Genomic DNA, 27,846 nt, shown 5'->3' with positions numbered 1-27,846 from the left:
TCTGAAGTTAACCTGCGCTGCTGAGAAGTGAACCACTCACTGAAAACCCTGAATTAAACCTGAAGTTACCTCCATAACCTGAGATCCTGCGTCGTAGTTCAAGCATCAGGTCCTCGTTGAAGTGAGCAATACTTATCACAAGCCACAAGCCATGTCCGCACAGTCAGTGCTCCTCACACCCTGTTAAAAATACTTAAAAAAACAAAACAAAGCTAAAATATTTCAAATTAAAGGGTTGCATTCAAGAAACTTCAGACTTTCACATTTGGCTCCTTGAAAAAGTAAGAAAACTTTAGCTCCGTAAAGGTCGCCAAAAGTGAGATGTTCCTGCTCCACGTACCTCGAGGCCCACAGCGGATGGAGTATGAAGTATGAGTGACAGAAGTACAGTGGAGCAAAACTGTGGTTCAGCTGTCAGGCACTCTCAGACTACTGGAGCATTTTACATGTCAAGCAAGTCCATCTCCTCTGTGGAGGCTGGTGACAGATGCTGAACCGAGTCTCTCCTTCTCCCAAATGGATTTTTAGAGTCAGAGAGACTCAAATGATCCATTAAGGAGACATTGTGACTCACTTCTCAGCAGCTTCACCATCACTTTCCTCCACTTTTTTAGCACTGTTATCGCCCCACAGAAACTTTTTGTAACCTCTTATTCATCTTTCCTTGTTTTGTTGTACTGTTTAAATCTTAATACACATTACATTGTTGAAAAGTAAAAAGATGACTCTTACTGACCACTTGTTAATATACTTTACACCGCAGTCTCTTTTGCTCCTGTAGCGGTTCAAACCTAGAATTCATTTTTATTTTGGCGCAATATATTTTTGGCGTGGATCTTCATTTTCTTCTTCTTCCTCAGCCGCTTCCTGCAGTGTAGGATTGTGTGTGTGTGTGTGTGTGTGTGTGTGTGTGAATAAGAGGCAAATTATGAAGCACTTTGGATAAAAGCACCACACAGTTGTAGTCCAAAGCAGTCTATAATAATTAACAATAATAATTGTTGTTGTCATCATGATCATGTGTTTTACAAATGATTGTTGAAGGGGTTAAAAAATGGCCCTTGAGGGAAAGAGAGAATGGATGATGTGCATCACTGGCCTCAAACTGGACTCAGTCTGGGTCTGTTGCCATTAAGCGGTCAGCGTCTTAAAGACCAAAGCCACCGTGACGCCCCTCAAAGCATCTTATTAAATATTCACATTATAAGGACAAGACTGTGGCTTCTTGTGGCATTCAGAGCTGCAGTCTCTCCACCACATCTGAACCTCTCATGAAGAAATGTTTCCCTGTTACGAAACTCTTACTCTGAAAAACCCATCTATCTGGAGAATGGTTAATGTAACCGGAGTCTTTGTACAGTCCATGTTGTTACCTACTTTACCCACAATCCATCTCCCACGTTACCCCTTGTCATATTCTCCTCTTCTCCATTTCTTTTGACTCTTTCGATCTCCCTCCCAAACACTGTACAGCCACTTTTTGTAGTAAGAATATATGTGCTTCCTCTCCGTCCGCCTACACATTTATTCCCGACATCACGGTGTGTCTCAAAACTGTGACGTTCCTCAACCCCCCTCACCATCACCTGGAGCCATGTCAAGACATTGTCACTGTTTTTCTATAATTAGCTACACAGCTGTAGAATGTGGCTTTGTGTGTCTTTAAAGTCAAACTTATTGTCCAGTATCTGTGAAAGAGCAGACTGAGTCAATGTACAGTTCTCTAGGTGTAATATTCTGGTTTGTGTGTTGCGTCCTCGCTCGCATGTAAAGAAAACTCAATGATTGGGAGAATGTGGAGTTAACTATAGGAGCTGTCAGTGTTTCCCGTGGTGGTTCCCACTGTTTTTCACTTGGGTGACAGAAATGATTGAGGAGAAATCTGAAGGACGTGTTATTTTTGACAGGCCAGCGGAAGACCTGGATGTAGGCAGAGGGAAAAGTAGTGCGGCCGCTATTTTAAGACATACTTGAAAAAAATATTAAATATCAAGTTTTGACATACTTCACAGCAGATTGCATGTGTTTGCACGGTGCATTAGTCTGACAGCTTCATAAAATAAAAAAATCCCCTAAAAAATCATCAATCTTCTAGGGAGTGTCAATTTTATAAGAGTCAAATAACTTTCCAGTACTGTAAGACTGCAGCATGTTACAGCCTGTTCCCAACGCAGGTGAGCTTGTTGTGAGAATTGTATTAATGTGAGACATAATGTGAGTCTTAGTCAAACACTAAACACAGCTTTAAAAGCTTTGAAATAATTTTCATTCCTTTATTAATACCACAACAGCTGTGCTCACTGTAAGTTAACATCAGCTACATTGGACCCTAAATGCAAAAGAATTTTACTGTTAATGAATAAGAATAAAAACATTCATTAAACTTCTCAAAACTACAGCAGATTCCACCTCCATCTGGACACCCTTGTATTGTATACGACAGGGCATTAGGGCCATCGTAGGTAAGAGAAGAAAAAAAAAATGAATAAAAATTACAGGGAAAGGAGGATACATTAAGAATAAAGATCATATTTAAATATTTACAAGTAACAAATTCAGATATTCTCTAAGGTTAATTTACAAGAAAGAACTCGCAAATTTACATGAAAACACTTAAATACTCTGAGACTATAAAGTCATACCTTTCTGAGAGAAACCTCAGAAATCAAAAAAGACCTTTGTCAAGAACCACATCTCTTCAGTTTGCTAGGCTGGGTCATGCTTGATCAGATCTAATAATTTCTGTGATTTCGGTAACAAATTATTTGCTAGATGTGTGTGTGTGTGTGTGTGTCTTTCTTGTAAATTCAACACTGTAATTTTTTTTTACCTACAATGGCTCCTACACAGCGTCGTACTTGTGCTCTTTATGTTTCAAACACTCATATTTTCACAAAGTTTGGTTGAATATCTAACTTGTACAACTTCGGGGTCAAGCACAGTGCAACTACATGAAAGCAGTGTATTATTAAACTATATTTGCAGAAGTGAATTACACAGTGAGAGTTTGAGTCTCTTTGGGTTAGTGAGTCTCTTTCTGAGAAAGCCAACAGACACGATTTCAAGGTGAGCACAGCCATTGTTCTTCTTCTGTGAAGATGACTTTCAACATACAGGAGTGTCAAACACTCTTAAATGTTATGTGGCTCCATAAACCTTAAATTTTCATCAAACAGTTGTGCTGTAAATGTAACTGTACTTACACTACAGCTGATCCTCGGCTGGTTGTCAGCATTTGCTCTGACATTCTTCGTGGTATCCAGTATGTTACGTTTTACGCTCACCAGTGCTGAATGGGGCAATAGTAGCCTGGAGGTTGGGCTTGCGTCCAAGAAGTTTTCCCAGAGGGTCATTCACTTCCCTGGACAGGCTGGGAAAATATGAGCAGGCAATTGCAACGCAGTGACTCCCAGTTTCTCCAGTAAAGCTGTAGAGGAACGGCTCTACTCACTGACTGAACTGAGCAACACTCAGGTGTCGATAAAGCTGTGTTAATGTGTAGCTGGGTGTTGTTAGAGAAGAGTAACAGCTGAAGTTTGTTGTTCTTGGTCACACTGGAAAAGTTAGCTCCACTTTTATATTTGGTTTGGTTAGATTCACTTTGAGATTAAAAATAAAATAATGAAATAGTTTGAAAACAGAAACACAAACATGCTCAGTGTAAACATACGAGAAAGAAGAGTAAAAAAAAACCCGGTTAGACTTTATCCAAAATATGCATTTGGGACATTGTTAGCAAACTAAATACAGGTATTTTAGCTGAGTGTCAGCCCCTAAACATAACCGAATCTTAAAATAAATTGGACATGCCAGTGTTATCAGTGGAATGCTCTGGATTTAGACCCAATGAGATAATGGGCAAGAGGGTAAGAGGCTGTTGTGTCTGGAGAGAAAAGCATGTTCTTGAATGTCTCAGTGCAGAGGAAACACATTGATTGACGATTTCAAAATGTATTAGGAGGAAGTTCATCATACACATGGGCTGTAAAATCCAGTCAGCTAAATGCATGTTAGCTCATGTTACGTTTGTTAAGGTAGCTCGTGCTTACTTTAGACTTAATGTAGCACTGTTCCTTTAATATTGTGCAGCTGGAACACATTATCGTGAGTTTTTTTTAACAATAGAATAAGGCGCAATTAAAAAGGAAAAATTGTGTATTTCGATGACCATGAAACAGCTTGTGAGTAGAACGGTGTAAACGTAGCTTGTAGTGTTGTAATGTACCTGGAGAAACTTGAGCTGACTCACCAAACATTCAAGCAGTAGCAGTTCACAGCAGGCATTATCTGCTGCCCTGTGTGGGTCTCTCTGTCCAAGTACAAGGGCCCACTTTCAGCCAGCCCACTGTGTGTGGGATGGGAATGTTGGGTCCATGGCTCAGCACAGCCTGCTTCCAGCTTGTTCCCACCCAGCCACCCATGCAGTACCCATCGAGCTCTGCTTTCCTCTCCACATGACAGTTCTGTGGTTAGACTGTGACCGCTGTCTCCTCCTGCGAACCCAGTCTCCAGCTCAATGACAGGATGTGAGCAGCACGGCACCGCCAAGTCGCCGATTGCAGAGCATGTCCACTGTATTTAGAGGCCAGAGGCCAGAGACAGCTGCTTTAGTCGAGGCTTTCTTCAGTGTGTGTGAGTCAGGACAGCAGCAGCAGGAGGATTAGAAAAAAAAAATTTTGCTTAACTGCTGGCAGTTCTGAAATAAAGCCAAACCATAAGGAACTGGTGACACAATGAGATGCTTCTGAAAGAAGAAGAACGTTAAACGTGGAGTACATAGCCTGACTCTCTGCATCCCAGTGATGCAACCTGGTTTTAGTCTCACAAAATGGTGAGTGACTTCACTTGTTTCTCCAGTTTCTTTGCAGAGTTCGATTTCTTTTGTTTTTCTCAAACAGAAATTCATTCCTTTTGGCACAACAATAGAGCTAAACCACAGTGGTGTGGTACTGTGTTTTCTGCAGAACAGTTTTTGTATTCACTTGGTGGTTTTTTACCCAGAATCTGCCAGAGGCATTCAGCTTCACCAAAGAATATTATAAAAAGTTATGGAAACGTATTTTTATCGAGTGATTCTGCAGTTGTGGCGAGCACAGACAGTGAAGTCAGCCGACAATGAAAGCTTGGTGGCACATTAAGCTGCACGTGCGCTCATATTTGTGAGACAAAAATTAGCTAAGAGTTAGAGCTACGTCAGAAAGAATGTAGCATGTAGGGACTAAAGCTTTTAAGTTTCCCCCAACTTTAGGAGGGTGCAGTATGCGTGGACTTATATTTTAATTTAAGAAAAATATATACTAGGAGTCAAAGTGAATTTTGTAGAAAGTTAAGGTCCCCTTATTACATATATGCTAAAAGTGCTAACTGTTCCGTTAGCTTTTTTCAAAAATGAAACATGTCCCTGCCTTATTGCTTCAGATGAATGAGAATCTATTTTCAGTATCTACTTGCTATTGGGTTTTGAACCATTTTTGACTTTAACAACACTTAAAAGAGCTATTTGTAAGCTTTGCTATGGCTACATAGCTAGTGTTAGCATTAACAGCTGTTACCAGTCTAGAAGAAACCTTTTGAATTCAACATTAAACTTCTTCCCTTCACTCACCAAGAGCTTCATTTCCTTTCTACTGAAGTTAGCACGCTAACCAGCTACCCCAGCCTATTTCAGACATGTTGTCACTCTCTGATAGCGACTCACTGTAGCTCTGAAGATGTATTGCTGTGCCGGAACGTATTATAACCTATTGTTTTGTAAAGACAATAAGACAAGCTCTTGTCAAGCAACCATCACCACCACCTGCTCCTGGCAAGAAACCATGTTCAGTGTCGGAGAAAACTTACAGCTTATTCAGCTTGTTAGCATTCAAAATGTTTTTCCACCTGCACCTGGACTATGGTCATTGACAAGTGACTGTTGATTGTCACAGCTCACTACTCCAATGGCCTCATGCTGTGTCCATGTTGTATCAATATTATTGGAATTACGAATATCACAACAATCAAACAAACATGGATGCCTCATGTCAGCCAAAGACTGTTGTTCTGTGTAATTAAACCCAAGTTTAATGACTATAGCGTTAGATTGTCGATGCACAGTATTTTTATCCTTCTCTCCACCAACTCTGTAATTATGTAACCACACTGAGTTCTCAGATAACTCACATGTCGTTAACATGGGAATCTTTCCCACCTCTACCATGATGTGACTTCACTATCAGTCTGTGAAGCTGGTGGTTGTAGAAAACGGTGTTCAAGGCTGAAAAAAACAGAAAAATAATGATGATATCACATTATTTGTCTTAATTTTTCCATTTCCTGTCTAAGAAAAAGAATCAACATACTTGATTATGTTGTAGCACTAGATGTTTTGTAACTTTCATCATCACAAATTTCTGGATGTACTTTATTCTTGTCTCTGTCTTATCATATAGGTAATTTTCTATTATTCTCCCTAAGCTTGATCAGGTTTTACAGTCAGAATACATGAAGGCTACTGAGCTCAGATTAAAAGAATCCAGATGACTCTTGTGTTAAATGCAAAGTCGGCGTGACAAACTAGGAACAGACACAAAACATCACTGGAAAACTGCTGGTGACAGAAACATGCACACAAAGACACACCGACATTTAAATCCCCCTCTACACACATGCAAAGAATAAATACAAGTGCTGCAGTAAATCTGGAAAGCACACCCTGGTGATTTCCTTTACACACACACAAGTCACTGAGTGGTTGTTATTTTACCCGGCATGTGACATGAGGCTGAGACAGAGGTGTCCTTTGTTTGGCTTACCTACAACCGACACGTTCTCCACGGCAACTGAATGGGGAAACCCACAGGGCCGCTCAGGTTTCAGCCCAGACATGAAAAGAAATGTCCACCACAGCAAGAAAATTAGCTGGGATCTTGTCAAAGCTGACCATCTGCTTAGGAAACTCATATTTGTGTAGCACTTACAACCTTAATGCACTCGGGGACTTTTTAATTGTGGTGCCTGCAGCTCCGTGAAAATACCTTCTTTATTTAAAATAAATATAAGGCACAGCTTTAGCTCTAGTTGCTACGTTATGTAAATTATTACAACATAACAACACTGTGTGCAAAACTGAATCATCCAGGATGCTGTGAAAGAAACCCCCCCCCCATGCATGGTTTGCAGTCGGTGGCCTCTCACGGCAGAGATCACTTCCAGCGCAATGGTCCTTAACACGGCACTTAGTGGCGCATGCTAAGTGCTCAGGACTGAATTGCTTGATTGGACAACTCATCTCCATTTGTGTGGTAATCCACTGAAGAGCGCTGTTACGGGCTGCAGGCTCATGTAATGGAATCTGCTGGATCTCTGTCTCCCTGGCTGTGACCCTGTGCTCAATTACAGGGCCAATATAATTTATCTACACCTCTATTGTCATAATTATTGTGATTATATCAGAGCTTGTTTGATGGTATTCTACTGCGTAACGGCACTGAATGTTATGGATGTAGGTTTTTTTCCCTAACGCAGGGTTTTTACTGTCAGTCTTCCTTTGTCCTGGCACAGCATTGGTCTAATTTCTGATCCGCTGTGATGCTCTCTCTGAAAATGGCCCTGGAGGAGCCATGCCAACACTGCAGTTAAAGGACCCCCTCCTCTCTCCCTTTCTGTCCCTCCCTGCATCTTCTTCCTACTCTCTCCCTCTTCTTTTTCTGTCTGTATTATGACTTTCTATCTCTTCACCTATTCATCTGTCTGGGTATCTCTTTAACGAAGTCAATGACTCACTCCCCTAAAAAATCCCCCATCTTTTTTCCTCATCCATCATCAAATAGTTCCCTTGTTGCTCATAATTACGTAACCCGGGGAGCAAGTGAAGCAAATAGTAAAACCAAAATTGCCAACTCCTCCGATGCGCCGTTGTGTCTGATCCTCTCAGAACTCTACAGAATGTATCAGTTGTTTGGTCATTTTAGCATTTCAGCTTGATCACTGCGGCACTGCAAAAGCAGGCCGACATGGGATTGAATGTGTGACATCGAACATGCGTCACACATCCCTCTGGTCTCAATTGCTTTAGTATGAGTTCTCCTGTTTATGTCTATCGATCACCATAACAGCATTTAGTAAAAAGCAGGACACTGCAGCTCAAACCTGCCCTGTGACACTTTCAGGGTGTGTGTGTGTGTTTGTGTTCGTGAGAGAGAGATAGTCTCACTTTGTAACTACCTGCTAATTATACTCCACAGTAAACATAAAATTTGTAACCACACCACTGCAGGATATCATTAACTAAAAGGATTAGAGTGTGGTTCAGGCAGGAGGGCATCCGCGGCTTCTCCCGATTGAAAATGGACTAATCTAAATGGGATACATCAATAAAACGGTGGAATAAAGTTGCGGGCACTTAAAAGCGTCAGCCCCTTTTGCTCAGGCTCAAAGTAGAGAAGAGAGTCACTGGCTGGCAGCCAGCCAATAAATTAGAAGATAAGAAATATTATTCCACTGGCACACCAGCAGCTTGCAGCTATTTAAAACAGGGAGGTTTATTGATAATTGAATTACTTGGAGGAAAAAAAAAGACAAGACAAGAATAGAAAGCTTGGAGGCGGATCAATAAGGAGATATTGTAGTGGATAGTGCTGCGGTGGCAAGCACCGCAGCCAGGAGGATGCGGAGTGTGTGCTCATATGTGTGTATGTTGAATGTTGCTGTGTAATGATGCTGTTACTTTTGATAAAATTAAACTTTTTCCAATGTATTCTCACACTTGACGAGAAAAATAAGATGATAACAGGAAGAGACCATAAGGTTCATGTCCTGCAGCCTGGACGTTTACGTTGCATGTGTTGTGTTTCAGGTGCTGAACTGTAAGAAGTAAGATGGCCTCTGACAGAATGGCGACTCCTCAGAGCAGCTCCAGACAGAGCAGCTCGCTCTCTTCATCTCCAATGAGGTAAGTAGCAGCAGTGTAGTCTGACCACTGTGGATCTTAAGTAGCTGCACCGCACTTTCTTTAATGCGCTTATTCAGGTCTGATCTGAGGTGTACACTCAGAAATCACTAAAGTAACATTTTCCCGCTTGTTTCTTTTGTGCTTTTCTAAGCATCAATAACTTACTTTTAAGTGTGTTTCCATAGAGCTGCTTTATGTGCTTTTTCAATTTGCTATTGAAATCAAAAAGGTTTTTTTTTTACTGAGGTGGAAAAGTTGGTGTATTGAAAAAGAGAGGATGAAATAAAAAGAGCTGAGAAATACAGATTTTTTTGAATACATCTTGACATTGCAGTCGGCATCTTGACATTTTTCACTTCTTTGACTATCATCAAAGTTTTCATGTCATGCTGCTACTCACAGATATTACGTACCTTCACTCCAACCTTCAAGCCCAAAAACTACAAAAAATAAGTTTGTGAGATCAAAACCATGGAGTCCATCTCAGCACAGTGGCTGATAAGAGAATAGGTCGATCAGAAAAGACAAATTCATTTACTCAAAAATTACAAATGCAATCTTAGGTGTGAAGCAACAATGAAATATCCTGAGCAATGCAGTAAGTTGTCACGTACTCTTGAATATATTTGCATAAAGATAATTGCTATGATCCACATTTTATTTTGCTGAAATTTCAAAATACACTCAAACAGGTGTTTTACTGGTTTACTGGAGTTAAATAATGTCACCAAATTTTATTAAGTAATAAAAATGATAAAGGTGTAACTTGTAAGGGGTGCAGACATGGCTTTATAGGGACATTAATAGAAACATAAACCAATGTAGTGGCGCAATGATGCATTTTTTGGGTTTAATCTTTTCTGTATGGAGTTTGCATGTTTTGCTTGTGCTGGCTTCCTAACCACAATCCAATGCCTAAAGAGTTAAATAGCAACTCTAAATTGTGTGAATGTGAGTGTCACTGGTTGTTTGTCTCTATGTGTCAGCCCTGTGATAGACTGGCAACCTGTCCAGGGTGTGTCCATACCACCTGCGATCCTAGATGGATAAGCGATGTAGCTAATGAATGAATAAACCAATGTAAATATATACTACTTATACTAGTCATCTTCGGGCTGCTCGTGTTAATACTAAAGCTATTGGTGAAGAGCTGTAAATATTCTTTTCTGTGGACACACGAACACACACACACATCACATACATGTAAAAGCACACCAAAACAACATACTGATAATAATAACCATGATAGCAAGAAATAACCCTCCTGTTTCATCTGCAGATGGGGCCCCCAAAAATGCAGCCTACTTTGGTGCCTATCTCCTTCTGATAATGTGCTGTAATGGTGGCGGTGGTGTGAGAGATGCTGGTATCATGGCAGCTGTCGTAGGAGCAGAGATTGAGGTTTACTGTGGTGATGGGGTGTAGTTGTGTCATAAGTCATCCTGAGCTGTATGATGATGAATCACAGAGATGTTTGGTAACAGATTAGACTGCTGTGAGGAAAGCAGGTTGTATTTGGTTCTCGGTGGTGCATGAGTCAGGAGATGCAGACAGAAATGCTCTCAAACTCTCTTAGGGACAAATCTACACGGGAAATTCAGGAATAATCATTATTGAATCAGCACATCAAACATCAGATCTTCTTCAGAGTGTGATTTCCTACTCAAGTGCTAAAATGACAAGGAACAAGGCTTTTAGACCATTAATCACTTAAGCACCTCTTCCCCTTGTACAGCTCAATTCACTGACGGAGCAAAGAACTGGATAAAAACCCTTATATTCAATGAAAAAAACCAACTTATCATATGATAATAATACTCTTAAATAGCCAACTCTAAGAAAGTGTAATCCTTGTCACTTTGATGACAGAGAACTCAGGAAGGTCTGTAGGAACTGAAACAGTTTGATGTACTGACTGAATAAAAGTCTTGAACATGAGACTGTCTTGAATGCAGGACTTTCCTTCTTCTTTGAGACACTTGCATAGACAGTTCTTTTCTTACTTAGTTAAAACCTTGGGCGACCAAAGCCGTCTTCTGCTGGAAATGACTCACTTATAGCAGCATTAAGAGAATTCTTGGCCTCTTGGGGGCAGCACAACAAACTATGAAAAGTCTGATATTGTCACCTTCAGACAGAAAACAGTCCTGTGTTGAAACAATGCAAGGTGCTGCGTTGGTGGAGGGCGTGTTGTTTGTAAAGTGTTGGTGAGACAATGAAAGACTAAAAGATGAATGTGGGTAAAGACTTATCAGATGCCTGCTCAGTGGTTTATAATACTGGCAGACTACTTTATCTTTTATTGCAGCAGTAGAAACATGGCATTCACAGTACTGAGTAATCCAGTAGGAACGTTTGCTTGCATGTATTGATTGACCAAAGTAGTGCCTTGCTGGATGACGTCTTGTTGCGTTGCAGCAAAAGTAAAGAGCCCCTTGTGTTGTCACCCCTCGCTGTCCTGACAGACTGACTCCATTCAAAAGGAAAAGGGAATCAGGAAGCTATGTTTAGTCATTCAGGGCTAAAGACACACCGGGCAATATTATTATTTATTTAGACCCTACAAATATAAGTCCAATATCTTGTCTATTAGCATTTTGGTTTGCTAAATGCTAAAGGGAAATATCTGGCTCTTTAGCTGCTAAATGCTCCATTATCATCACTAACTAGTTGGTAACTTTGTGTGTGTGCTGTTTGTTGGTGCTGAACAGGGAGGCTACAGTGGGTTTATCAGATGGGTTCATGAGAGTGGTGAGAGTTTAACAACCTTTAAAGTCGAAAGCCAGAAAATCAAAACAAAACAGAAAGATGTTAAAATGCTCATTAGAGCTGAGGGGGACTGCAGTGACCCCTTCACACATTTCATCCATTTCACCCCATGCTTGATATATTACAATATAATATATTATCTAGTGCAGCTTTAAAATTGACAATACTTTTATCAAATAATTACAAGAACTGAATAAAAATCATCATGGAACTGGACTGAAACTGAGACTGAATGAACTTCAGGTGGTTCATCTGTTGAGAAGGGTTGAGGCAGGTCCTATCGACCGACACGTCAGGAGCTGCTGTGAAAATTCACATCCACACATCCTTCATATCTGCCCTGGGAAATATTTAGTGGCTGATGTTTGATTAGACTTGTTGGTTCAACATCCCCAAACCAATATATCGGCCTTAGTGAAGATCCTAGATCAACAAATTAGAGGCAGTCAATAGCAGGAGGTGTAAAGGTCAAAACCTTAGTGACAATGCAAACAGATCCTCTCACTCCCTCCCACACACACGCACACACACACACACACACACACACACACACACACACACACACACACACACACACACACACACACACACACACACACAATGTGAAAACATCTGTCCACAATTGGATTTTATATTTGAGTTGCATGAAAGCTGGAGATTGTAACCAAAAATGCTGAAAAATCTGTCAGACATGTGTGGAGCCAGCACATTCCAAACAATCAGAAACTGAAGTTAAAACAGAGCAGCGCTGCTTCCACGCTGTCGAGTCACGAACAGTTGACAGGGACCTGCCAGCTAACCTAAACCTGGACTCCAAACAGGCTTCATCACAAACTGGAGGGCCGCTCTTTCAAAAATAACATCAATAACAGTTTGTTTCTTATCACAACTCTTCATTCCTATCATACAGCACTGATTTATATCTTTGTTGTGAAAGTGCCAGATGCTGAACCCCCCCCCCCCCCCTTTTTAATGGGAAAAGCCTCTTCATCAGATGCTGTGGTTGAGAATATTTCAGTCACTGATAATAAATTTGAATATATATCTTCTGACAGTTTTGTGTTTACAAATGCTTACATAGCGTTGCGGAGGATGCACGGTGAATGCCCCTGGATATCACATCATTAGAGCTGTCATGCCATACATTGGCAACCAGACGCACACACTCATAAACAAACCGATCATCTCTTACTTGCTTTCTTTGTCCTCTCTCATACACACACTCAAACATAAATCCTATTTGTGCCGCACATGGCAGTAAATCAGCTGATGAAAGGAGCCAAATGACTGAATTGTATTAAAATAAATAGCAAACACAGATGGAGCGCACACACATGCACTCAGCTGACAAACATCTCCACAACAGAACCAGCTCTTTGCCCAGATGCCCTTGTCCTGACAATTGAGGCTTCAGGTTACAATCTGAAAGTGGTTGGCAAGTCATTACAACATGAGCAGGTTAACCAGGTTTCTGTGGCGTCATTTGTCTATGCATGTGTCTCTTTCTTCATGTTGCAGCTTTTTGCTTGCAACCCATGTAGAAGTGTTGGAAAAGTGTGGGTTTGCTGATGCGAGGGAAAGAGACTGAGAGAAGAGAGCAAAGCAAATGGGAGTGTCAGCTGGATATGGTTTAAGATACAGATAAAGACAGAGTAAATCTACATATGCCTGCAATAGCTGTATATTTATGCCTACGGTGCATGTAACCAGGCATGTGTTAGGGCAGGAGTGTGAGTCAGAGAGAGAACAAATGATGGAGAGAACTAGAGGAACAGACTGAGACAGAGACATAGAACAAGAGAGAAACAAACTTGTGTGTGGTGTGTGCTGTTTTAGGTGAATCTGGTCTTGGCTGCACATTAGAGGCCATCTGAAACATCTGGGAATCAGATGTCTACCCCTGCTGCCAGGATCCAACTGTACCAGTCAGTTGCCACAATATCCCTTTACAATCCGCTACCTAAGGGGGAGCGCAGACTCGGCCTGCGCCTACAAAACCAAGGCTTGCATTATGTAAATTTTCAGTTGAGCTGTAGCCTCCATGTAGAAAAGTGTTATAGGAGAGTTGTGTTTAGCAAAATTCTGGTTTCTGAGCAGAAGAGGAATGCATTAACACCCCGTTTGGTCTTTATGTATGCCTCCATATTTAATTCTTTTTGGGACAAGAGTGTCCTTGTTTCCTCTTTCAGTTGAAGCCAAAGCCACAACGATCTGGTCCTCAACATCTCACAGCTCATTCTGCCCACATTTCCATTCACTCTGCCCCGCTGGACTGTGGTTCTGTTGTGGTATTTGAGAAAGATTTCCATTTGTTCATTCGTGACATCAGGCATCACACTGCTATATTCATGCAAACCAGACACTGGACGACAGTGAAGGGCTACTTCCTGCTTATATCGGGCTGAATGACCTCCATATCAGAAAACTGTGTGGAGGATGTGAACTCAGTGCAGTCAGATCCAAAGCAGAAATCATAGCATGAAGTAACACATGTTGCTGTTTCTCTCCAAACAAGCTGCTTGTAATACTTCATGCAGTTCGTGCACAATTGTAGATGTTGGTTTAAACCATCTGTTTAAGCTTTTATCAAAACCTCCTCACTGTACTGTACCATGAATGCATCCATTTGTTATATAGTTTTACAGAGAATCAAACCACAGAGTCTTTTATTCAAATAAAAGGTTTTTGTTTTGTTGATTAAAGACAGTAACAAATTTTCATTCTCATTTGTGCCTGACATGAAGAAATAGCTAAAAATGGGCAAACAAAATAAGTTTGTTTATTCATAAAGGGTGATAAGAATACATATCACATCAATTTTAAGAGCAGGTACAAAGAGATGCAAACATTTGACTGGGGAAGCTAAAAGTGTTTTAGTTTGAGCAACACATCCCCCCAACATTCACATCCCAAGCTGTTCACTTTCTGAGCATACGATATAAAGAAGCAGAGACAACAGAACAACAGTTACTGTAAAGTTTTGGGATCAGTCTGAGCTGTCTCACAAATACAGCAGAGACACGGCTTCGCTCTGCGCACACACTCAGTGCGTGGGAGCTAGCTAATAGCTACCGCTAGCTGACGTTCGTGTCTATGGTATGTTAACTGTAATGATAAACAAGTAAAAGTCAGAAAAATTTTTTCCACATAAATACATCAAAGACATGGCTTCGCTCCGCACGCACAGTCAGTGCATATGTCAGCTAACATTCCTGCAGTTGGTATATTTAATGTCTGTGGTGAATAACACATGAATATCAATTTATAACATAAGAAACGGTCAGAATTTCTCCACATAAAACAAGGTGAAAATTCATGTTCAGTCTGAACGCACGTAACTAAACAGTTTAGTTACTGAACTATATCAATTTGTATTTTTAACTTGACTGTAGCCTGTTTAAACCTTAATGGAATAGCTAATGTTTTGAGCTTGGTTACACAAGAGTATTTGACCAAAAATGAATACTCACAGTCAAAAGTATGTTTTCATGAGGTGAAGACAGGTCCTCACAGTTAAATACTTACCCACTTAAATCACTTGAATGATTTAATTAGGGATGCAACAAATTATTATTTTCATTGGTGCATGCTTCCAGTTATTTAATCAATTAATTAATCATTTGGCCTCTAAAATATCTAGCAGTGTAAATCTTAATGGTATTACACATAGAGCTAGCAAATTATTAGAAGCTTGAAACTTGAATTGTTGGTATTTTTAGATAAAAAATTACTTTAATGTATCAATTATAAAAAGAGTTGCAGATTTTCTTTTTTTTTTTGATTGTCTTGGCGTACACATTTAAATATACCACATACTCAGCTTCGTCAATTCAAAATTTTCTGCTGATTCTTAGTTTTTCCTTCATAAAATCCACAACTGGTGCATATGGTATTTTAAGTATTTGTGTCTCATCTTATTATTTGTATTTTAAGACATGCTAATTTCACACACATTCATAAAACCAGACTGAGCTCAGGGGGTCTACGCCTTAATTCAGAACATCAGTGGGATCATTTTGCAGTTGACAGCAAGGTGGCATGACATGCAGGGAAACCATTCATCAAGTGGCCGACTAAAGAGAAGCAGACATTAGTCAGCCTGTGCTCATGTTGGTGGAGGGTTGCACTATAGTACCTGAATCACTCGAAGCCTCTAGCGATATGTAGAACAAGACTATTAATAGGCAGCCACCCTCGAAGAACAAATTAGTTCCTGCTGTCCAAAAGCTGCAATGCTTGAGTGACAACAGGTGCCGCAACGCACAGTTTCCAACCTGCTTGTCTGCTGCTAACAAGCACGACACCGCATTGTTAGCTGATACAATATGCAGGGCAAAGATATGACTCTCACTGTGGTTTAAAGCACATTGTTATTGTCCTTTATTGTCAATATCTTCATGATGCGATTAGTGAATGACCCACAGAGCACACACGTTAAGAGATTAATGCTCAGTGTGTTTTCATGCAGACATAGTTGCTGTTTTTAGCCTCATGGACACTGACTCACACCCTGTTATGAGACATTCAGTTAGAGATTCACATGAGTGCTACGATGCTCTTGTGTTTTCCTTTTCTTTGCTCGGTGAGGGTTTCCCTCAGCATAGAGCTGCTGTCAGCAGATGATTCCCTTTGTAAAGCAGCCGGTTTCCACAGAGTGAAGGTTTTAGAAAATGCACTCGGTGACTGTAAGGTTCATATGAGTGACACCATTTCAAGTTTAAAGGTCCCATATATTATAAAGGTAGATGTCCATGTGTTTGATTATAAATCAGGTCTAGTTTCTATATTAATACTGTGAAAGTATCAAAGTGCTCAGAGAAAAACATTGAGATGGTTTTGGCTATTTAAAAGCACAAAAAGAAGAAAGAGTGCTGGGCCACTGCCTCTGACTGTGCTGCATCTTGAAAATACATCTTCTTATGGATATCGAAACTTAAGTTTCAAATATAGGACCCTTAAAAATGCAATTTTTACACTTCCTGAGAATATTCACCTTATGGTCTGGAGCCTCAGCTGTTCCTGCTATTAGACGTAGCCTAGTTATAGCATAAACGAAGATTCATTACTAAATTAAAAGAGGTTGCACCACAGGATCCAGTTCATATAGGCAATGGTCGGTTAATAGTTAAGAAATATTTACTTACTAAATACATACATACTAAATGTCAGGTGTAACTTTTGTGTAAGTAACTGACAATATCATATCGTTTGGCTTCTAATAAAGAAAAGTAAAAGGTGATATGGACCAAAACTGGAAATTATGTTACTACTATGTTGTTCTTTATCTGCCATATCATTCCCCAGTGGTGCTATAGAATTTAGTAGATCACTTTGAAACTGGCTAGTAAGAACTAAGAAATACTTTATACAAAAACCTCACTAGCCAACTTCATTTCCAGAAAATCTGCAAAAGAAAATGCTAATTGTTGCACATGGTACCGTTCTGAGAAAATGAAGAGTTGCTTCATTGAGACAAACAGCTGGTGGAGCTAATTCTCCAGTTGGTCCCATGAAACAACTGCAGAAAGAGAGGTTGCAACACGATTACATAATCAAAGGAACGCCCCCGTTCAACCTCTAATGGTGACAAACAATGTAGTGAACATGATGGAAATACAGCATTTATATTTGTTTCTGTTAGCCCCTAACTCTGCCCTTACTCATAGCAACTTTAAGCCTATAACTCCAGCTCTTACCCTGACGTCAACCTTAACACACACACACACACACACACACACACACACACACACACACACACACACACGCACACACACACACACTGAGGTCTGTCAGAGCAGCAGCGTCTCAGTGACTCATCCAGCAGAACAATTTGATGTTCCTCAAGTACATGAAAAGTAAAGTAAAATGAATCATCTAAAAACCCCAAGTTATCACGTTCACTAACTGAGCACACCAGTCTGAGTTCTTACATCAATATGTGTGGGATTCAGCTGTTTCTGACACCGATCAGACAACCAGATTTCTGCATGTAGCTGTCTCCATATGAAAGTTATTTAATTCTGCCTGTGAATTCTTCCTGCCAAATGTTCAGATTTTTTCTTGCTTTATATTAATTACACACCATGTTTACCCCACTACACCACCAATCTCGTATTGATTTTTATTCATTTTCCATTTAATTTAATTTTCCAGAAAGCACGCTGAAAAACAGAAACCCACAATGTGTTAGTACGTCTCTCTACTTCCTGTGTTCCCCACCATATACGGCAGTAAGTCTTGCACATATACTCTTATTGACAGCTGTGTAGGATCAACAGCTGTTTACTGTGACAGAATCTAAATCTGACTGATCATGATTTCTTTTGCAATAATGGTTCATTGACAGTGTTTAATAATCTAATGCCTGTTAACTACAGGTGCTACAAAATTACTTAACATCTAATCTAATCATAATACAGAGATTAATATCAATCAAAGAGAGAGAAATTAATGCAAGTCTGGTACAAAAACGCATGTTTAAATCTTGCCGGCTACTCTCTGCTGCTGCCACCGTCCCTCAGTTTACTGACAGCCACCAGCAGATGAGAGGGGCCGATGCTTCGTCTCCCCAGGATCCCTGTCTGGGATAATAGAGACGCTGTCGCCTGACCCTCTCTCGGCCCTGCATGTAAATATTTGTCATTCCCTGCAAGCTAAAGTGCACCGCTTCCCCTCCTTTGGAAAACAAACCTATTATTATCATCTTTTTTTTTTTTTTTTTTTTTTTCCCCACGATGAAGGGAGCGTTTTGTGGCTTGTTGGGTTCACATCCTTACGTGATGCTGTTATATAACTGTGGAAAATGGTTTGAAATTGGCAGATTGGGTCTGATATGAAGAGAATCTGGCATGTTGTTGCACATTTTTACCCCCAAGAATGATTTGGTTGTTTGTTTATGAATTTTCTGAGTCACTTGAGCGGAGTTAGGAAATATATCACAGATAAGTCATCAACAAAGTATGGGTTAACTGGGTGAAATATATAGGAAAATGGACGCAATTAATAATCGAGGGCTCTTTCCATCTCCTCTTCAGCTCTGCCTTTGACTGGCAATCAGGCTCTTTGAGGCTAATTTGACTCTCTTAGTTTGAGTCACAGTGTTATTCACCACTGTGTGATTAATCTCCAGCAGGAGACATTTTCAGAACTGGAGTGGTTTTTAAGAGGTTCTCTCTTATGTGGGAAAAAAAGAACTGAGGCTGGGTTCAGTAGTATTTTATTTGGAACATTTAGGAGAAATTAATTTCCTAAATTGCTCAGAGTTTAAACTAAAAAACTCATATCTCATCCATTTTCAGAAGTCACAGTGATCCTTTTGAAGCCATTTACCCCACTTAGCAGAGCAAGCTCCACATTAATGATGACCACGCAGAGTAACACTAAGCAGTTATTTATTCTAGTCCGCATTCACAGCTACTTACATCCCCATCCTCTCTCTGAACTGAGGGAGATTTATTTGAGTTTTGAGCAGGTGAGCTTCTTCACTCTGTAACCAGCAGATTATTCCACCTCTTCAGCTGACAGATGATAGACTGAATGTACGATTTAGACACAAATGTATGTACTGTATATTTGAGTGAGTCTGTGTAAGTATGTGCATTTCTGCTCCACACTCACTTTTTCCAAGTAAAAAGTGTCTGAGGGGAATGTGTTGCTAAATCTGAAGTGAACTTAAAATGCAAAACTCTGATGATGAAGTCCTGCTGACTGTTTTATCATTTTCATTTTTGCGTTCTTTAATTTGAACTCTTTGCAAATGACCTCAGTTTACATGTGCTATAAAACAAAGCCCATTCAAATTGTAATTTCTTTTTCATCTTGTAATTTCTTTCTTTTTTTCCTTTTTCTTCTTTTTCTTACTATAATAAAAATGGCAGTTTAAGAGGAGTTTATGTTCATGTCTTCAAATGGCAGCTGATTTAATCTGCCTCAGCTTTTAATTAGACCTTTTCTGACCTTAACAAAGCTCCATATTGATTTTCTTTAGTTAACAGCTGCCCTCCATATGGTTTGATAATGGATATAATTGAAGTTGTGGTTTTTTTTTAAATGATTCAGTCCCATCTCACCAGCTCTGGCTCATAGCTGAAACTCAATACCTAGCTTGAACATGTTATGTAATGATGCTGGTTGTTGCTGCTCAATGACAAACCATTGTTTTGTGTGTGCACACAACCACAATGCTTCTCTTAGACCAGATCAACCAATATTCAATACCAATATCCCAATGTCTCCAGTGAGCTGCCATTTCCCATAAACTGCAGACAATACCCAGAGAGCCGAGAGGAAGATATCAAGCTTCATTAGAGACCCGTTCGCATGTGTTGACTCAAAGCAGAGGTGGCTGTCGTAGCCATCGACCTTTCCACTTTCAGGGAGCTTTGACTCACTGTGATTGCCGCCTTAAGCCTGGTTTAAGGGGCTCAGAAGTGGGGAGGAGTACTTGCTTGGTGCAGTCCATTGTTGAAGCTGAGGGGAAATGACGGGTTATCTAACAAGTATAGAAACCGGCAGTTATTGGTGGATAACTGACCTCGAGTAAACATCACTGATTTTAAGGACGCCATGGTGTTTCTTGCTTGAGCGCTGCGTCTCCGGTGGCCATCAACTTTTTATAATGTGGTTTTCATGGACTATTACTTTACAACATAGAAGTCTGGATTTTATTTGCATGTATAAGGGCTCATAAGATAATTTTGTAGGACTGTAGATGACATTGTTAGTTTACATACTGCATGTGTAACAGCACTAGTCAAAAGCATTACATTTCAGTTCTCCATTTTATTTAAAAGCAGTGTGGTTAAGTTTAACTATTCTATTTTTTATAAATGGCCCTTCACTAAGCCATTTACCATTACAAACACTGAGTGCTTGACCTCAGACAGGTGTAGACAAAAACAGGTTCTCATTTTTAGTTAGAGTCCATTTATTTATTAGCTAAAATGATAAGTGTTATCTCCAACTGACTTTCAATTGTCTCCAGTTGACTCAATTGGCGGCTACATGCACATAGCCTACTGTGCAAAGGTTTTGGCACTTTAGATGTTTAGATTCTTACCCATCACTCGTACCATCTGATGGGTCTCAAAGTTGTTAAGAGCTACCTTCACAGACAAGAAGTCAGGAGTCAGCCTCGGACTTCATAAAGAGACAGACTACACTGACACAGACTAAATCCATATACTGTGGCCAGTTCTCCAACATGTTTGAGCAGCCGACCTGCCAAGGACCTTGAAAAGCTGCGTGCAATTGTACCACAGAGAACTGGTCAAGGTTGGTCATTGACCGTAGTGCTTAAAACATTTGCACAATACTGTTTATTATATCATGCTAATTTAGACTGAAAAAAGAAACTGAGGCCCGTAGAACTGACAGGTCCGAGGCAAAAAGTCACCAACTGATGAAACACATTAGACACTATAAGTACAGTATGATAAGGAAAATGCAGACCAGACTGAATGCACAGATGTTTAACAACACAATTAGGTTTATATTTTGATGTTTTACATACAATATGTTTCACTTTTACTTGAGTAAATGAATTGAGGATCAGGATAAACCAAAGAACTCGGGTAAACTAACTAACCCATAATTATACAGATGAAGACAGAGCCACTAACGTTACATTAAGTCTGATATAAGGGTTAGTAGTGTGGTACCTGCTCCCACACAGTGGACACATGGCATCTTAATGTAGATACATCCAAAGCTTAACAGACCAGCTTCTTCCTGTTGCATTTCTTAAGCTATTATTCAGCAAATGCTGTTTGGGGTTTATGGAGCATTGTTGGTTACAAAAAAAGGCTTGTTTTGGCTTGTTTTATCACACCAAACTTACACTACAACCTACACTTTCTTACATAAAAGTAAGCGATAAAAGGGAAAAAGAGATGGAGGACTCATACAAAGAGGAGGAGGGTGGCACAGCCAATGATCTGTCATTGTCCAAACAAGCAGTTTGGATTTATGAGTAAGCACTTCCTTAATTTTCTGCTGATTAAGCATGTTATTTCTTGTGGAGGAGGCAAAGATGATTAAGGTTTTCTCATATAAATCAGTTGGCGCTTTAGTCAGCAGGCTGGTCAGCAAACACAACTTCCCGCATCTCAGACAGTATCTGTGTGATTGATGCCGAGAACATTTGTTGCACGAACATGCTTCTTTTGTGCAGTCATATGTTCCTTTCATTTTTATATCAATAAAGAGCGACTGTTATGAAACCAAACAGTCGATTTATGTGGATTTCCTCGAAGCAAATCAATTCAGAGGCAGGAAACTGAACTTTGTCTGCATATAGCAATCAATAGAGGCGACTGAACTCTGGACTGTACCACCTGATGTCATTCCGATGTCTTCCATCAATATAATGCAGGCTGAATATATATAGTGATATGCACTAAATCCAAACACTGCCCATAGATTTGGGGACTCAGACCTCTTGTTTGGACTGTTGGTTACGGTTGTTCTCTTTTTTGAGCAACTGTTCTGGAAAATGAATATTCTTTCCAGGGAAGCAAATTGTCCTGGTTTTAGTGAAAATGCCCTTTTCTTCTAAAGCTACTCTGTTTTCTTCCTGGCTTTGTGAATTTGAAGAAGCAGCACTGCTCAGAGGGCGTTTTATACTCTCTTGTATTATAAAGACAGTGATGGCTGAAACTCTTGTCAAGTGACAATCACCACCACCCATTCCCGCAAAACAGACCTGATTCAGCAGCAGAGGAAACTTAAAGATAGCTTCATTAAAGTATACATTTTTAGCCAGTTTATGTGGGATTAAAAAATTCCCATCCTACATTGAAGTCATCATCTCTATCCTCATTTAAAAACTGGTCTCTTTGTTGTAACCAAACCAAAGCTCTTCTTTTTAAAACCTTACAATGACTGTGACTCTCCCTCTTCACCAAAATCAAGAAACAAGCTCTTAACTGTGATATTACTTTCTCCCACAGCACCCGGATGCAGTCTCTCCAGGTCGACTCTGTCCAGCGCTGGATGGAGGACCTCCGCCACATGACCGAGGTGGAGTGTATGTGTGTCCTCCAGGCCAAACCCATCGGGGTGGAGGAGGACTCCCAGCAGGGAGAGTTGATTGTGGGCTCCGGGGTCGGTGCAGGGGATCATGTGGCCAGGAACAACCTGCAGACGCTCCTCCGCCGAGCGCTGGTGGTCAGCACGGAGCTCGGCAAGATGTTCCAGCGGCTGGAGAAAGGACGCTGGCAGAGGGTCCACAGCACCGCCGTACGGGCTAACTGCCACGTCCGCTCTCTGGTGCATGAGTACAGCACCGCGCGGAGCACGCCACCTGAGATGCAGAAGGTGAAGGTGTTCAGAAGTGGCTGGAATGTGAAGCTTTTAACTTATTAATGGAAGATACAGGTCGAAGTGAAGGCTTCCTCATACACCAATTAAAATATAATATCCACGTTTTCATGCTGTTACATAAAAAGACTAATTTTAGAATTATCCATATCCATAAAAATGTACTTAGGCTTATCAGTCTAACAATAGCAGCCTTGTTATCCTTCTCCAAGACCTCGACACTTCACAGGCCTGGGAGCACCAGTCATCAGAAACATACTGTATATCATCAATTACCAAATACCAAAATAAAGATAAAAAATTGCAAATCTGATTTAGAAGTGATCAGATCTTTGTTGATGGATGATCATTTAAATATCAGGGTTTTGTGCAAAAACCTTTTTGAACTCAAAGATGACTGGAAACACCAAACTGCACCAAACCTTAAAAGGCTGCAGATTTATTTAGCTTTAGTTCACCTTTGTTTAACCAGGTGAATCCCACAGTTAGAAGTTAGAAACCTCTGTCTCAAGGGAGAGTTGGTCAGGAGGGCAGCATTGCAAGTTTCAGACAGGACAATACAACATCAGACACATAAATAAAACAATACTAAGAACCAGGTGACAGAGTAGGGTTTCTCAAATAAGCTAAGAACAGAGAAAGTTCACAACAGCCTTGAACTCAGTCTGGGATACCATGTTGTTAGGTTGTCACATGGGACATGTCTGATGACTGTTTTATCACTACTCAGTGTGTTTCCTCTTTTTCATTTGTTGCAGTATGAGAAATCTTTGTTGGACAAGTGCATGGAGCTGACGAACATTACAGAGAGGTAAAACTATAAAAAGCTAATACACAATCATAGGAAAAAACAGTGTAATGATGCATAACATATCAGTAACTGTTGTTTTAAATTGCCCCCTCACCCCCAGGTGCCTTCACACTGATGATGAATTCTTCCTTAAATCCATGAGAGAGGCCATCCATGACATCCTCACTGATGTCAGTGATTCATTCAGCAACATGATCGACATGGCCTTAGCTAATGAGATCCGGGTATGTCATATGTAATATGTAAGCATATTTACCTTATGTTTTTCAATATTTATATTTTGCTCTCTGATCGTGCCGAATTTCTTCATGTCAAATGAAGGTGAGTTTAAGGCCGTGTGCAGCGTATAACAAAAGCTTTAGAGGATTGTACGCCTGAGTGAGTCACAGCTCCACCCGTGACTCTACAGTGGACACTATCTAAGTGCATTTCACACACACCACACATGGCTTTAACTCACGGCTTTAAAGGTCCCATATACTATAAAGGGACCAGTTTGAGTTTTAGAGAGTGAGGACATTTTCTGAGTCTGGCTTTGACCGTTTGAAGGCCTGTGCCTGGTTTTTGGGTTAAAGTTAGAATTAGATGTTTGTGTGTTTGTGCCAGTGAATCAACTGAGGTACAGTTTCCCAGTTCATCAACTATATACGGTCTAGTAGAAATACTGTATAAACATGGGTCCATCATTATTTGGGCTGCACTAATTGAGGATTACATCATGTTTGTATGACCGAGAGAATTAAGGTAAAGTGGAAGATATATTTATTATTTCACTCTAATGAATCCATGATTACACTCACGCACATGATGGATGATTGAATTTCATGTCTGAGACATTACACAGAGTCAATGACTGTAGGAAAAAAGTTTCTATTTATATGTTCTCATTGTGTAATTATCATTATTCACTCTTTATTATTTATTTACACTTTAAATTAAATATTTAAGCTTGCTCTACATGAGTCAGCTAGCACTCACAGATCTTAAAGCTGAGTGTAAAAACAAACAGTGATGAGCCTGTGAAACGGCACAACCTGTTATCCTGTAATCCATCTACTACCATCATTTGGGCCCAGTCTAATGGCAGAAAAAATCTAATTATCCAAATGACCTTACCTCATGGGAAGAAATATATCATTTATTTACAATGTGCAGAACTTGACAGTTTCTGACTTTGGTCCGCTGGTAGTACAGTATAGCTGATCCACGGATAATGAGATGAACAGGCTACTAGCAACAGACTTGTATTTTTCTACAAACAAAAACTGCCATCAGAATAATTTCAAAAATGCTTTGATATATGAAAACTATAAAGAGGAGATTTAAATGTTCATCAATTAAAACAAATTAACTTTAAATAGACCTTAACATTATTTTAAAAAACACAGCTAATGAGCTAATGGTAGTGTTTACTCTTCTCACAGGTCCTGATCAAACAGATTGAATCATCGGACAGCATTCACACCATCGGCAGTGCCATTAGCAACCTGCTGTCCCTCACACAGGATGGACCTCAGCTCTGCAGCATCATTGCCAAGGTACTGTGTACTGTACTTGCTAGTGGACTCTGTGCTGTCTTGGCAATGGTTATACAGACTTAATTTATAGAGACTGGGAGCATTGAAATGTATCTGTATGAGATTAATCTATCTCCACTGACGCATGTGATTGTGAAAAAGCCTGTGAGGTCTGAGATCCTGACGTCAGTGACAAGTCAGCAGCATGATGTAGTATATTCTTAATTTGCGATTTTCACTCAGACCTCCCCACTGAGTCTTTGGCTGAGGGGACTTCATTTGATATTAAATCTCCACCCCTTCCTTCTCTCTGGACACACCCCTGTTATGATCAGCCCCACCTTTTGCCATTGTTCATCATCCGGACCAGCAGACCTGCGGCTATCTCTTTATACAAGCCTCTAAAAAGCTATTTCATTGTGAGATAAGACAAGACAGACCAGACAGCAAGCCTCAGTTGGCCATTAGTTAGCTGGCTGCTTCCAGGATACTCTTGATAAGAGTCGTTCTGATGGCCTACACACACACACACACACACACACACACACACACACACACACACACACACACACACACCTCTTTGCTCCCAGATTTTCAGATCAATTCTGTCAGCTCCCATTAGCAGGGAGCACTGATCACAAATGCAGGTCGCTCAGGCTTACCTTTCTGTCAGCTCCGTCTTTCTGAACTCCCTCTGTAGCTCCTCTGTAGCTCCGCTGGCCGAACCCTCAGAGAGGTGTCTGAGGGAAACCTGCCTGCAAATGGCTACTAATGAATACCCAATACATAACATCGTCCACCTGCCATCTGACTTAATTAGCTTCCACCAGCCTCTCTGTCACATACACACCCTTTACAGTAATGCTGGCTCATATCCGAGCTGCTCACTCATTATTATTTTCCGCAGCCTGCTGACTTTACTCATGCACTTATTTCGAATAACAGCAATTAGCCGTTTAAATGCTTGGGTGGGGACCTGATATTTCTGCCTCCTCCATCTCTTTACCAGAGGGGAGTAGGTTAAATGTGTGGTGGTGAAGCAGACAGCAGGATAAATAGAGATGAATCTCTGTGAATATATTCAGCCAAGGGTTAAATAGATCTGGAGGATCTTTAGGTATTATTATGTTGATTTCATTATGCTGGAAGCACCCAATGAGTGGAGTTTAACAATATTAAACTGCATTATGTATAACAGACAGTTATAGGTGGTGGCACCTCCTTAGAGAAATAAGAGTGTTGTGTTCATAATTAGGTATTAACTTGTTATTTACATCCATCTAGCTCGATGACAACAGCAGCTCTGTCTTGCTCATTTTGCTTGTCATCTTGTTGCTAATACATCAGTGTGCATGACAGGGTTGTTATTCATACAGTCATACAGTTCTCCCCTGGGTTTTGTAGGAGAATTAAAGGCCCCCTATTCTATTTACAAGTAAAGATTTCCATGTCTTTTTTGATAATAAAGCAGGTCTAGTTTCTATATTAATACTGTGAAAGTATCAAAGCCTCAGTCCACAGAGAAATGCACACAGTCTGTGTTCAGAAACTGAGCCTTAAAACCAGCCGTCAGTACTGCTGTAACTTTGTGATGTCACAACAAAGCAGTCACTGCCCTCAGCCATGCCATACTAGAGCTCCAGAGAGAAGCCTGAGAGAGGAGATGTATAACTACACTGAGATGGTTTTTGGTTCTTAAAACCACAAATATATCCTCTTACAGATATAGAAACTTTTGATAAAACACAGCAAAAGTGTTTATTAAATGAAAAATGTGGATCCTTAAAGCTGCATTCATTTATTTCTGTATACTTGGAGGCAGCAGAAACAACCTGTAAACAGACATTTATATTACAAATCCGCTCCACAGCAGAAAGAACATTAGAAACATTAGCATTCATTTGGAGTTTTGTTTATGTTTATGTATGCCTAATAAATATGTGTCCAATATCCACTCTCTTTTTAGCTCTGTTTTGGTGTCAACCAGCTATCTGGCTCTTTAGGTGCTAAATGCTCCACCATGTTCACCAGCCTGTCTCTAACTTGCCTGCTGTTTGGTGTAAAGCACATAGCATACAGTGTTTGTTTTTTTTTGTATGTTTTTTTACTGAGAACAGCTGTTTGCTGCTGTAAACAAGGCCAATGAATGCTGGGACTGAGCTGAAAACCAAAACAATGAGCTGAAAGACGCTCAGAAAGCTAATTAAAGCTGAGTCAAGTAATAATTATATGTGGGTCTGTAACTGTGAACGACTCCTTTAACATACAAGTAGTCAGTTGTTAATATAAAAAATTCAATATACAGTAGCAGCTTTAAATAAGATGTGTAAGAAAGTAGATTTAAAAATCCATTATAGCAAGTGTATTAGGGAATCTATTTATACCTTTATATGGGAGCTAAATAAATCATATGCTTTAAAAACATGTTTCATTTACTTGTGGATAAATTATTTAATTTGTTTGCAATGCTATATTAAATCAAATGTATGCATGACAAT

At 40.1% G+C, this 27,846-nt stretch overlaps 1 protein-coding gene across 2 annotated transcripts in view; it reads left to right on the top strand.

Annotated features, from left to right (window-relative positions):
- The window catches only part of insc (INSC, spindle orientation adaptor protein), a 60,275-nt gene that overhangs the window by 12,348 nt on the left and 20,081 nt on the right, over nt 1-27,846 (top strand). Inside the window, exons 1-6 of one of the 2 annotated variants that reach the window (XM_022756282.1) lie at nt 4,768-4,831; nt 8,837-8,932; nt 22,651-23,017; nt 23,779-23,831; nt 23,932-24,055; nt 25,256-25,369. In XM_022756282.1, coding sequence (XP_022612003.1) covers nt 8,859-8,932; nt 22,651-23,017; nt 23,779-23,831; nt 23,932-24,055; nt 25,256-25,369 — 732 coding nt within the window. In that variant the 5' untranslated portion in view covers nt 4,768-4,831; nt 8,837-8,858. Of the gene's footprint in view, nt 1-4,767; nt 4,832-8,836; nt 8,933-22,650; nt 23,018-23,778; nt 23,832-23,931; nt 24,056-25,255; nt 25,370-27,846 lie in introns of those variants that run through there. The other variant, XM_022756283.1, reaches the window with a different exon arrangement.

Source organism: Seriola dumerili, unplaced genomic scaffold (genome assembly GCF_002260705.1).
Source record: "Seriola dumerili isolate Sdu_G_001 unplaced genomic scaffold, Sdu_1.0 BDQW01000242.1, whole genome shotgun sequence".
Classification (NCBI taxonomy): Eukaryota; Metazoa; Chordata; class Actinopteri; order Carangiformes; family Carangidae; genus Seriola; species Seriola dumerili.
The sequence above is the reverse complement of the archived record's forward strand: the minus strand, read 5'-3'. Positions and strand labels throughout refer to the sequence as shown.